The sequence below is a fragment of the Cydia splendana genome, chromosome 22 (assembly GCF_910591565.1).
Source record: "Cydia splendana chromosome 22, ilCydSple1.2, whole genome shotgun sequence".
NCBI classification, from domain to species: domain Eukaryota; kingdom Metazoa; phylum Arthropoda; class Insecta; order Lepidoptera; family Tortricidae; genus Cydia; species Cydia splendana.
Window position 1 is genome coordinate 13456726 of NC_085981.1, and position 13740 is coordinate 13470465.

Genomic DNA, 13740 nt, shown 5'->3' on the forward strand with positions numbered 1-13740 from the left:
GTGGATAAAGATGGATAAAGCCATCCATAATACGCTGGCAGGTTCAGGTTATAAATGACTAATGATAATCTGGCAATCATTACATTGTGACTTTCAATAATTATGTGAAACAAAGGGACCCCTATTATTATACCTGTAGATATTGTCCGCAGATGTATTTATCAGCGTCAGTTAGCTCGGCGGTGAGCCGCGGTGGCTCGGGCAGTTGAAGGAAAGTCACTGCCGTCTCACTGCCGCTTCGACTCCTGATTATACTGTTCACCCTGTTAATTATTCAAATAATAAAAAAAAATACTGAAAGAATGTATTTCGAGTTCGTTTTTTGACGTGTGTCGTCTTATAAATCGATGAACACCGGTAACATGCACAAACAAGTGTCAAGTTGTGGACAAATCTCCATGGTAACGTTGTGGACAAATCTCCATGGTAACGTTGTGGACAGATCTCCATGGTAACGTTACGTAATGTAATGGTAATGTTTTCTTATGACGTTATCACGCAAAATTATCGTCCGTAAACCGACTTTTATTTTTTTTAGGATTAGAAAAAGACTACGCGATCTTGACGTGTCTTTTAATTGAAAAACGCTTTTTTTTTAATCAGTAACTATTACTTATGAAAGCAAAAGAATGTACTTAAATGTGTTGTGTTATGTAACTTGTGTAAATGTAATGTAATTATGTGATGTATTTTATAATTAATGTAATTTTGGTGTAATGTTTTAATTTGTAATACTTATCTTTGATTAAATATATAATTATAAAGAATGTAAATAATCGTATATGATTCATAATTGTTACATATTTGCCGTGACTTATTTTTCAAACGTGTTTTTCAATAAAAAGACACGTCAAGATTGTTTACGAACTATATGGCCAAATTGCTAGTAGACCTTCGTGCCTAATTTAGTAGTTACTTCAATAATCATTTTGATTGAAAAATGTAAGAGATTAATAGAAAAATCCTAATGTGACTACTGCTATTTTTAAGTTTGATAGAAATAATGTTTGTTAGAAATAATAGTTATATAATACTTTACATAATATTAATATTTGTGACGCTTTGGCTTGTTAGCTGTAAGTTACAGATGTATTTAAATAAATAAACAATAAACAACAATATTCTATACCTATTTATAAGGACAATATTGATTGTATAACATGATTGTGTAAAGTTGGATGATAAAATAATAAATAAATATTACGGGAAAATCATATACAGACCGACCTAGAGAAAAAAATTGTACATTGTACCCCCGTGTATGATAGCTGAAGATCAAAGTGCATACTCACTTTACGAATGAATTACACACATAAAGTGGATATGCACTTTTGCGGCTGTGTGTTAGCAATAGACTTACTTCTGCAGGTAAGTAAGTGGCACTCTTTGGTATATGGAGTGGTCCGAGTTGTCGGCCATCCACCGGCTCGTCTCGTCCGGCGCCGGCCACTCCGATATCTGTAAAAATATGTTGTTGACTTTTATCCTCATGCCGCCCAATGTACATTAGGATGTACACTCAGTTTCGATGGAATGTCAACTTTAATTAAAAAATCGGGCAAGTGCGAGTCGGACTCGCGCACGAAGGGTTCCGTACCATAAAAAAAAAAAAGCAAAAAAAAAACGGTCACCCATCCAAGTACTGACCACTCCCGACGTTGCTTAACTTTGGTCAAAAATCACGTTTGTTGTATGGGAGCCCCATTTAAATCTTTATTTTATTCTGTTTTTAGTATTTGTTGTTATAGCGGCAACAGAAATACATCATCTGTGAAAATTTCAACTGTCTAGCTATCACGGTTCGTGAGATACAGCCTGGTGACAGACGGACGGACGGACGGACGGACGGACGGACAGCGAAGTCTTAGTAATAGGGTCCCGTTTTACCCTTTGGGTACGGAACCCTAAAAAACAAAGTAAGTAGCATTTCATTTGTCTCGTAAAATTTTCAAACAAATGAAATTCAACCTAATTGAAAACACAACAAGGTTTTAACTTCTTTGCTATAATTTTGTATGGTGGGCGGTGTCTACGGCTTCACTCAGACGGATGGTGAAAACTTATAATGGTTGGTTAAGTACTGGCAATGTTCTACCGGCTTCTGTATGTCTCTGTTTGTGTCAGTGTCATTGTGATGAGTACATGAAAAACATCATGAGACCTAAACAACAACTAACGCAAAATCCATTAGTTTACAATTTTGTCTTTATTTCTTCAATAAGACAAAGATAAGACTTTAAGAGACTTTTTTTTCTTAATTAAATCTAGGAGCTGCTCTAAATTTAGGAATTATTTTCAACGTGTTTAAATATCTACAATTCCTAAAACGGACGTCGGAGCGGCAGCTGACGTTCACGAGGTATCACCCGAGTAACTGTACTGACCACATGCGCCGTGGCGTTAATACGCAGCAGTCGCAGGAGGTGCTGGAGTCGCTCCTGCACCGGTCTGCCTGGTGCTAGGTTCACTATACTGGGGTCTAGAGACGCGTCTTCGCTTACTGGTAACGTTCTACCCGCTTCTGAAACAAACATAAAGAAAAAATAACTAATAAAACATTGTTATGGCAGGTGTCCGACCTCTCTACAATAGCCCAGTCTGATTGTCCACCCAAACTTCAATCTAAACTGCAAAACGTAATTCAAGACCAAAAAAAGTAAGAAAATGTTGCCACTTTTTACTAGCGCGTCTTGTATTTATGTAAAATTAAGTAAATAAAAGTCATATTCATATTCATATTCATATTCATTCGGTTTCATTTCGGTTCATATGGGTATCTATTGTTGAACCTGTGAACGGGTTCCAGCAGGCGTTCTACATGACATTAAAGCTCCCCAAGGGGCCTCTACGTGTTGGATCTATATCCCCACGCAACCCTATCAAAAGACCGGGATGTATAGGCTCGTGAAATCCAAGGAAATAACTAAAATAAATAAAAAATCTCTACGGATAAAAATGCCTTACATCATTTTGGAAAAGAGCTGATATTCTTCAAACTCAAACTTCAAACAAATCAAACATAGCTAAGAACCACCACAAGAAATCTCGCTTTCACGCAAAAACGCATCGAAATAGGTCCATCAGTTTAAGAGCTATGATGCCACAGACAGACTGACATTAGCGTCAAACTTATAACACCCCTCTTTTGAGTTGGGGGTAAAAAAACACAGATGTAATTGTTCCAACAAGAAACGTAGAAAAAGTCTATGTTATATTATGTCCGCCGTTCCGCTTGTTTAATGAACTAGCTAGGCGACTAATTAGCCGGCTAATTTAACCAGTTAGCTGTGAGTGACACATCAATTTCTGTTCTATTTTACCTTTCTGTCAGAATTAAATCAGTGTTAATTAAATGGACTTTTGTTTATTTTATCTGTAGCCTGGCACATCCAAACTCACCTAATACACCTTGTTCAGGCTCTGGTTTGGTAAAAACTCTTAACTGCAAGTGTCTCCAACCACGCGCTGAGCGCACAACGGCGCTGAGTTGCAACGCGAACAATGCCCGCACTGTGAAACACCCGTGCGCTGCTAGAGGCTCTACGAGCCATACGTCAATGTATTTCAGCGCTGCTGACTTCCTGTGAAAGATAATTTGTTATTAATTAATTAATTAGCGAAAATATTGACACATTACAGCTCGATATATCAGATAATTTGTTTATTTTATTCACACTAAGTACCCAAACAAAGTTCAGGTCAGGAGCGCTGAGTTTGTTGCTTATCGATGTTTTGATATTCCAATGTGTTAAAAAATGTTAACATTTCGTTCAACAGAAGTTCTTGTTGACGCTGAAAAGTCAGCGACGACCATCACGTATTCATGAGCGCTGAGTTTGACAACTCACCGTTCAACAGCCGCCATGTCCAGCTTATGGAAGTGCCTGCACAGCCCCACGTTCTTGTTGACGCTGAGCACGTCAGCGACGACCCTCACGTATTCATGAGCGCTGAGTTTCGAGTCAGCGCCGCGGAGAGGGAACACGTCCCCGGTTTCCGTGTCGAACTGCTCCGTTTTGTATGGGGAGTTGGGGCTGGAATGAAGAAATTACTTTTGATATAGTTGTAGAATAAAACATGTAATTGTGTATTTAGCTCGTGATATAGAAAGCAGATTAAACCTACTGATCGGATTCAGACTACACCAGCATTAGTGCAGTTATCTGACGTTTCCAGCAGTAATGCAGTCGACTGCGGCATAATTGCAGCGTGACATCACTGCACGACTGCATTACTGCTGAAAATGTCAAAATCTGCTGTTGCTGGTGACGTCTCAATCCGAACGATATCGAAAATTGTGAATTTTTATAATCATAGTTTATTCATAAACAATTTTCATTGTGTTAATTCATTTACATATAAATTGTCTTATCTATATACACAAACAAATCTTATAAAATACATATATATATTTTATACCACTGATATGAACCATGTCCCACTTCAAATAAGGCTCGTACTTACTCCCTGAAGAAGTCCCTCGGAGGCGCCTGGTCTCTGAACCCTAGCAGCACTGTGTCTGGCTTCATGGCTCCGAGTCCGGCGAGGCGAGTCAGTTGCGCCGCCCCGCTGCGCACAGAGGGCGCTAGGCACAGCTCTACGAATGCTTTCACCTGAAAAAAGCGTCTTATTACTGGCTACAGTGGCTACTTTACGAAGGCTGATGAGATTTGTAAAAGCGTAATAAAACCTGTGGCGCATCACAACACCGGCTACCCACAACCCGTCTGTGAACGTGTCAATGTCATTCCGTCAGAACTAAATTTTCCTTCTACAACACGGAAGCACAGAATAACTAATAGTACTACCGTACAGAAAATTCACTCCTTCACAAAAGTCAGATTTAGGTATAAAATTATACCTATACACGCCGCCTGCAACAAAATTGAAACTTATAACCGCGCACGAACCGTGAATCTCCTTTGCGCTCGCGCCACGTGACACGACTATCGTGCGGTCGAGCGGCCTGCACTGCATACGCCTGCCGGCCCGGGAGGCCCGCCGGCCAAATGTACCTAAACTGCGTAGTGACACCCCCCTGACAGAACCCTAAATCTTATTTGTAAATCCAATTGTAATTATATTCGTTGTAAATATTCTATCATTATAAATACTCATCTCTAACTTCGCGTATCATTTAATATAAAATAGTGCTCGAGACAAGGGCACTAAATTGGTGACCACGACGTTGCGTCTAAAAGCAAGTTTCGTATTAGCAAGAAAGGAATGTAACATAAATTAACTAATTGAGGCTTATAATTTACAGGTTTTTAAGTTTTATGAATACCAGCGACCCGTCCCGGCTTCGCACGGGTTATACCCTCAAGAATCACTCTATTGATAGGTGAAAACCGCATGAAAATCCGTTCAGTAGATTTTGAGTTTATCGCGAACATACATACACACAAACAGACTGACGCGGCGGGGGACTTTGTTTTCTAGTTACACTGGTCTTACTAACTACAACCACAGAATAAATAATAGTACTAGGTAGAGTCGACGTCAAAGATATATTTACACTTTTTGCACCTTACTTCTTTGTAATAAGGCGAAATATGTAAACATATCTTTGACGTCGACTGTACAGAAGGTCCACTGTCTAACATAACGCGTCTTTTACGACAGATATGACCGCTAGGTGGTGCAAGCGCGAGCAGGCGTCCGTTCCGTAGCGGTGCGCGGCAATTACTACTGCTAGACACCAAAATTGGTGTGGGCCGAGGGACTTGTAGTGAAGCGACGAAATCGCGGAGTGAGCCACGCCTACCACAACCACAGGGCAGACACGCCATACATCAAAAATCATTTGTGTTTATATGTGTGTGCGGCACACGCGACATGTGTGGGTAAGGGCGATTGTGCACTACAATGAATTTTACTGTCCGGCAGTCCGAGTTTTTACGGTCCGATATGGCACGCCATTAAATGTATATAGTAGCTTGTGCACTAGACGTAATTTTACCATCCGACATTTTACTTTTCCCCATTCCGGACAGTTTTTTTCCGGTCCGAGATGACAGCTATGAAAAACGTGTTTATGCTTGTGCACTGCGTCTGGAATTAGTATTATTCATGACTTGGCCGGGCGGGGGCGGGCTAGGGGGGGTGTGTGTTTCATACCACTGCGCCGCACCTGCGAGTAAAAAGACGGACAAGTGCACAAGCCAATCATCCGTTTTTTTCATACCATATCGGACCATGAAAACTCGGACTGCCGGACAGTAAAATTCATTGTAGTGCACAATCGCCCTAAGTCGCTTTACTGAGAGGACGCCAGATTCATGTCGCGGCCAGTCGCGGGGCGAGGTAACGCGAGTCGGGGCGGGGCGGTGCGTGGCCGTTCTGAATGATAATACAACGTAAAGTGAAATAGGTACCTTGAGGTGATCAATGAGCTGAAGCCAATATTTGTGTTCTTCTGCCAGAGGATCGCCGCTGCCGTCTAGCTCGCCGACTCGAACGTGGCCCAGGACGAATAGGCCGCCCTGGAACGAAGTTACATTTTATTTTTAAAATCAGTTACATTTTCATCAGTTTAGTTCACAATATTATACATTATTATGTATCTATACCAGCGGTCGGTGATCTATACAATTAGGGAACAAATCATAGTTATTTACGATACAAGTGTAAATTTTCTATTCGCACGTGTATCGTAGAACGTTTTATGTCGGCTGTACACACTCGCCGAGGGTCTCGGCACCGTTCCGATCCAATCGGAGAAGCGCGAGACGAGACAAGGAAGAGCGAGACGAGAAGGGAGCAGCATCTACACACTTGTTCTCGGCCAGTCTCGGTGTTTCTCGACGAGTGTATACAGCCCGTATAACAGTACATATGGACCTTTACATTTTCGACGTAGTTACGTAATATTCCTTCACTGATATGTGCTAATATTGTTAAATATCAAACGTTATCGCCATCTACACGAGCAAAGGCCAAAGGTATGGCGCCATCTTATCGAGCTATTTTTCTATCTTATTTGGTATTTTCCTTCTTGAATACATTTATGTTGACAGTTTTACCGCAAGGATACGCCCCCTGGGGTCATTTGCCCAGCAGTGGGGCGCATAGACTGTGAACCTACCTTTTTCTGGTCATTAACGAAGTCTATGAGCGGCGCCTGCTGTCTCGGCGAGGCGATCAGTAGCAGCATCTGCGGCCGCCAGAACTTGACGTGCTCGCGGCGAGGGTCTAGCAGGAGCAGGTACTTGCGGACCTGCCGACAACAGAACATACAAGTTTATTTTCACATCACCTATTTGGAAAAGGACTTTTTCACCTCAGCAGCTCGAACAAGGGTACTTTGCTTCTTAAAAACAGTGAGCAAAATGCGATTTTGCTCACTGAGTCATTTTGTCTCACTCAGTGAGCAAAATCGCATTTTGCTCACTGCGTGTGTCTCACTCAGTGAGCAAAATGCGATTTTGCTCACTGAGTGAGACAAAATGACATTCAAGTGACCTTTATAGTCAAATGTCATTTCAACATGCGGGGTCTAATACAAGTTCGATATACTTGGGTTCTATTATCTCTGTCCCTCTAGGTATGTTCTCACTGCTTAGGGTGAAAAATTTTGTGTACTACACGAGATCAAAGTTATTTACATCTCGTGCGCTTTTGAATCCCTTACTACGCTCAAGATTCTAAATTAGATTCACTCGCTACGCTCGTGAATCTATTATAGAATCTTTCGCTTGCACGGGACTCAAAATAAGCACTCGAAGAAATATCAAACTTTGATCTCTTGTTGTACAAATAACTATTTCTTCCCCGCTAGGAGGGATCAAAGTGGCACTTTTCCTCCCTGCTAGGGGGGATCAAAGTGGTAATTTTCTGTTCTAACTGTTTTTGTTATTTTTTGCATTATTTTTTTTAGCTTCAATAATATTTTGAAACATAATAATTTCCTCATAGATTAAGATTTTTTTATTTTCCTCATAGTTGATGTGAAAAGCAGTATGTGCCACACGGTATCAAAATTATTTCGTCTTGGGGGTTACCACTTGAATCCCTCATTACGCTCAGTATTCTACTTTAGAATCCATCGCTTCATTCAGGATTCAATGTACGCCCTTGACGGAAATATATCATTTTGATCCCTTGTAACACAAACTACTATTTACAAATATGTATCTAAGGTAAACGTATTAAACGTAATACTGGTGCTCGACGCGGTCCCAGTACATGTCATCTTGAAATTTAAGTCATTGTCAATAGAGGTGACAGCAAGGTGTCATCTATTGGGCATTAATAGCATGTCGGGCACTAGTACGTTTACCTTATACTCGTGAGTAATATAATTAACTGTCACAATATCACTTTTACTTAAAATAATCCTATAGTGCGACATACATAGTAGAAATTAAATAAAATGGAACTAAAAAAATATAGAGATAAATAGAAGTTATAGAAGTGACTACAACTTCTTGTCGGACTATAACCTTGACTCTAAATTAGATATAATTAAATCTCATGAAACTTATCAATGTCTGTTAAAATGTCGACAGTTCTTTTTTTGACTTTCGACTTTTTACACCTAAATTCACAAAAATAAACATTTATTAATGTCATCCATATAAATATAGGGTTTGAATAGTCTATTGGACGGCACCCCCTTGTTTTGCTGACAAACTTTTCATCGTATATTATTTTGTCAACAACATTTTACCGAATATTTACATCTAGTACTTTCCTTTGGCGTTATTTTCCGTTTGAAACTTTACCTGGTGAAAAATAAGCGCTTGACTAAGACTGCCCCAAGCAGGCGACGCCGCGGCAGGCGATAGTGCATGTAACGTCAACACCAGCGCCGCGCAGGCCAAGGCGGCGCCACTGGCGTGCGCGGGACGTAACGCGAACATTACTCCCGCGCAGCCCAGTAGACCGGCCAGGCAGGTGTGCCACGAGAAGTGTTTGAAAGACGGCCTGTAACAAGTTAAACCGTTGGAAAATACAACAAAAAAAGTTCTGGTTTCTTTGGACTAATTTTTACTCAGTATAATGTTACAATCTGTAATGTTTATAAGTAAAAACAATTCTGTCAAAAATCAAAGTGTGTTTTGTTACTAAAACCATAAGAGACATTTATTGAGTAAGATGCGTAAAATCTTAGACACTTTCTTGCTTCGAATTTGACAGGTAAACGAGATGGCGCTGTACAACTCCATACATTTTGCGGTAACTCTGATTTTCAAAAGTTGACGTTGACAGTTCAGTGACCGCAAAACATATGGCGCAATACAGCGCCATCTGGTTTGGATGTCAGACTAAGGGGTACGTTTTTTTCCTAGACTTTACCTATTACAATGAATTTTCTTTGCTAGACTAAAACTAACCTGAAGTTAGGCGCACCAGCTAAATCCAGTCCCAAACACGCCAAGTTAATAGCGAAGTAGCTAGTCATGAACAAGACAGAGTTGATCTGGGCTATAGCGTTGAGTGACCCGGTCACTATGGCTATTTGAACTAGCAGCCAGGACGCTATGACGGCGAGCACGGGGTTCCCGGAGTGGGACACCATGGGGCGGAGGAGGAAACCTGGGATTATACAAATAAAATTAACAAATAAACTGAAACATCCGCGAGTCCTATCGAAAGCTTAAAAGGCTTCTGTCAGTACAGAGTAAAACACGTGAATACTAACTTGTTAGTATATTTACCATAAATATTGTCCTTAGCGAGCGCCTCCAGTACCCGTGACGCTCCGATCAGGTTAGACAAGCCAGCGGAAAATGTCGCCATCAACATACCTGCGAATAAATAAGTATAAATTTAAAAGGCGAATCCTGGTCACGGCACCAATTGTACAGTTTCTATTATTTTTTATTTCTTTTAGTCCTATGATTTGGTCATAGTTTTTGTTTCTTTCTACCCAGTTAATAAGAAACTTTCAAATTTAAAAGTAAAGAGTCATAAGACTCACCAACAGCAATGAATGGCGGGTTTGTCGGGCAGAAAATTATTGTAGTTTTTCTGCAGCAACAGGGTTTTACTGAATTATTTCTAATAAACAATATTACTTTATATGTGACGGTATAATAGAAACCCGAAAGTAAAGTAAGCCTAATTTTAAGTTCGCATCTAGAATGGATCATGGTGTAAATAAAAAAATAATCCTGGATACGGCACCAAATTGTACTGCATTTCTGTTTTTTAATGTTTCTTTCTGTCTCGTGATTTTGCCATATCGTTTTTTTTTCTGGCCAGTTAGGGCGAATAATTCTAACTAAAGGTAAGGTAAGGAATCATGTGACTCACCAACAGAAATGAACGGCGGCCAGATGTTGACAGGCAGCAGATACACGTAGTTGTTCTGCAGCAGCTCGCGGCTGCACGTGGCGGCCGTCAGCACCGACAGCGCGGCGTACGACAGCGCCGTGAACAGCAGCGCCGCCAGCGTTCCTCGGGGGATGCTGCTGGCCGGGTTCTTCAGCTCACCTGGGGAACGCTTAGCCTTGTAATCGCATGTCAGCTCGATTGATACAACTTCAATAAATTTAAACTCACACAAAATACGTTATTCTTAAACGTTCGTCAATTCCAACAAAACCGGTGATAATCGTTTGTCCCTATCCGTCGTTTTGACATTTCTGTTTGTTAGCAGAGGCTAAATTTAACCGAGGTTAGTAGAAGTTGCTAAGTTTTATGCATAATGGGGGTAAATAAGTACCTAATAAATAGTATTATCGGTTGGAAATTTTGAGTAATTAAAATTTAACTTTTTTTATTGCTAGCGATAAGGCGTCACTCAAACTGTCGTTTTAGTATCTATATCATAAAAACAGAGCGTTAAGTGACTTACCACTCATGTTAGCCCCAGCCATAACTCCAGTAACGCCAGTAAACAGTACACCGAACACAGAAGCGAAGTCAGCAAACCCCCCGTCCGTGGTGGAGTAATCCCGTCCGTATCTCGGGTACAAGTTGGCAAGTAGAGTGGCGCTGCTGAGACCGGTGTAGTTGAAGTAGGTCACGTTGGTTAGTGTGTTGGATTCGGGGCGCTCGATCTGAAAGGATTAAGTTTTTGACAAAATATTCATTTTTGTTACAGGCTTTTGACAAGAAACACAAATTTCAAAAAAATCTGTATAGAAATGCGACTAATAGAAAACAGCATCTTTACTTGAGCTTATGATGTGCGGGGTCATTGACCGCTCGCGGCGGTGAAGCAACACTAGAGTTGACACTTATAATTTTGTAAATTAATAGACTCTAAAAAAAAATATTTAGAAAATTATACGTATAATTTACCAGTGCCGGAGCCGTTATGAAGAAACTCAGCATAGCACTCCCCAAACACACGACCATGGTCAGCCATATTGCCAGACTGGTGCGTGCGAAGAGCGACGCCCCGGCGAGCGAGACGCACAACCCTATGGCGTTGAGGATCGACCGGTACAGGAACCGGTACCAGTCGCCGTCCGGTAGCGCGGGCTGGTTGTCCGAGATCAGGTATCCTGGGAAAAAAATATTAATGAGGCTTGGAGAATTAGGTATCATACACGTAGCTTGCACCATTCCACCATTCAACCCGAGGTTAGCCGGTTAAACCTGGAGTTGCCATGGTTACAAGTACAATTTGACACTAGGTTAACGGTTTAACCGCTTAACCCCGGGTTAGTGGGACGGTGCAAGAGGACCTTAGTAACGATTAGGGTTCATCCACATATTACGTCACAGCAACAGGAGGTGGGGGGAAGGGGTCATGTCAAGTGTGACAGTACGTATTAACGACGTATCTTTTTTTTATGAAAAAGTGTGACAAATATGGACCGACAAGAAAGAGTAGAAATTAAACATTGTTTACACCTGGGGGCCTAGCCAAGATGACAATATGCACTCAATGTGACGTATAAGGCCCTTCTCTTCACATAAACATGGAGTGGAGAGGTAAAATAACAGTTTTGAACGATTCACTATTAGTTTCACTAGACTTATATCGACCGGGATATTTATTTATCTAACATTTTAAATCAGGCAACCAGGCCCGTATTACAAATACCTTACAGACTAACATATATATGCATTTTTATAAACTTAAAAAACTATACACTATAGTTAGGCGACAAAACGGCGTGGCTCCGTTGAATCGTCTGGTCTTGTGTCGGATTCGGCAGTATGCCCCGGAGCCTCCGAAACCCGACACCCTTCGGCCAGAAGTCGGCGCACTCGATGTTCCTGCAGCGGCCACGGCATGCGCACCACAAACGACCGACCGTATATGACCGTATATTGACCGTGATCACCTTTTTTATTCTTTCCGTGCTCCCGATACCCCGATCGATATAAGTCTAAGGTAAAATGCACCGTATCTACTCACCATGGGGTCCAAAGTTCTCCACCAACGCTTCAGTGCAAGCAGAGATACAGAGGGCGCTGGACACCACGTTCGCGAAGAAGAATAGTATACCAATAGCCCCTCTGAACTCGGGATGGTCGAGCATTATTTTTTTCTTGTTAAATTAAAAAGAAACTTATATAATTCACAATAAAGTCCAAACTCCTTTGACACACATAATATAACAACCCGGCATGGATTTTTGTCAAGGGAAAATGCACTGTATCTACTCACCATGGGGTCCAAAGTTCTCCACCAGCGCTTCAGTGCAAGCAGAGATACAGAGGGCGCTGGAGACCACGTTAGCGAAGAAGAATAGAGTTCCAATGGCGCCTCCGAACTCGGGGCCTAACGTTCGACTTATCATAACTGGAGTACGCTAAGGAATTACAGGTTGTAAACTTACAAAAAACGGCCAAGTGCGAGTCGAACTCGCGCACGAAGGGTTCCGTACCATTAAGACAAAAAAAGTTACGCAAAAAACGGCAACAATAATCACGTTTGTTGTTTGGGAGCCCCACTTAAATATTTATTTTATTTAGTTTTTAGTATTTATTGTTATAGCGCCAACATAAAGACATCATCTGTGAAAATTCCAACAGTCTAGCTATCACGGTTCATGAGACACAGCCTGGTGACAGACAGACAGACTGACGGACAGTATGGAGTCTAAGTGATAGGGTCCCGTTTTTACCCTTTGGGTACGGAACCCTAAAAAGCATACACACTTTATATAATATGTCTAATCATCATCATATATAGCCTTTATTTCGGAGTCTACAGTGAACATTTCTTATTCTATCATATGTATTCTAACATTTAATGGAATAAGAAATACAATGATAGAAATAATAGAATACAATGATGAATATGTTAATATAATATTATAAAACCGAGGTAAAAAGGGCATGATCAAAGGATACAGTAGACCCCTCCCCCCTCCACGGCGCCGTTGGTGGAGATGGCGCATATGGAGGTCACGGTGAACACCACGATCAGGTAAGCCAGGAGGAACTGCGCCAAGGTCACCAGGAGACCCGCGTTGCCGACCAGGTACCCTGAAATTGAAGACAGACATCAAAATCTGTTATTAGACAACTTTGGGAACAAATCAAATTACTTTATCAAATATTTTGATTTGTGTGTTTTTTAAGTAGTCACAATACATCTTCTTCCTCGCGATGCCCCGGCATTTTGCCACAGCTCATGAGAGCCTGGGGTCCGCTTGACAACTAGTCACGCTACTATGTATACTATATAAATTATAAACTGAAATAGTTGTCATATACTAAAGAAAAAAGTGACCAAGCCCCCAGTGGCGAAGGGTGGATTCGAATTCGAATTCAAATCCTACTGGACGGCTTAGTCACCGTTTTCTTTAGTGCACAGTGTTTTTTCCT

At 41.1% G+C, this 13740-nt stretch overlaps 1 protein-coding gene across 3 annotated transcripts in view; it reads right to left on the reverse strand.

Moving 5' to 3' along the window:
- LOC134801668 (solute carrier family 12 member 9) overlaps positions 1-13740 on the reverse strand; it is a 28378-nt gene that overhangs the window by 1548 nt on the left and 13090 nt on the right. For 2 of the 3 annotated variants that reach the window (XM_063774288.1, XM_063774287.1), the window contains 16 exons: positions 13264-13398; positions 12575-12709; positions 11254-11459; positions 10805-11009; positions 10261-10440; positions 9663-9752; positions 9339-9540; positions 8727-8928; positions 7088-7219; positions 6378-6485; positions 4465-4613; positions 3849-4034; positions 3400-3581; positions 2385-2521; positions 1361-1458; positions 134-263 (listed from right to left, as the gene is read on the reverse strand). In XM_063774288.1, coding sequence (XP_063630358.1) covers positions 134-263; positions 1361-1458; positions 2385-2521; positions 3400-3581; positions 3849-4034; positions 4465-4613; positions 6378-6485; positions 7088-7219; positions 8727-8928; positions 9339-9540; positions 9663-9752; positions 10261-10440; positions 10805-11009; positions 11254-11459; positions 12575-12709; positions 13264-13398 — 2477 coding nt within the window. Of the gene's footprint in view, positions 1-133; positions 264-1360; positions 1459-2384; positions 2522-3399; positions 3582-3848; positions 4035-4464; positions 4614-6377; positions 6486-7087; positions 7220-8726; positions 8929-9338; positions 9541-9662; positions 9753-10260; positions 10441-10804; positions 11010-11253; positions 11460-12322; positions 12430-12574; positions 12710-13263; positions 13399-13740 lie in introns of those variants that run through there. The other variant, XM_063774289.1, reaches the window with a different exon arrangement.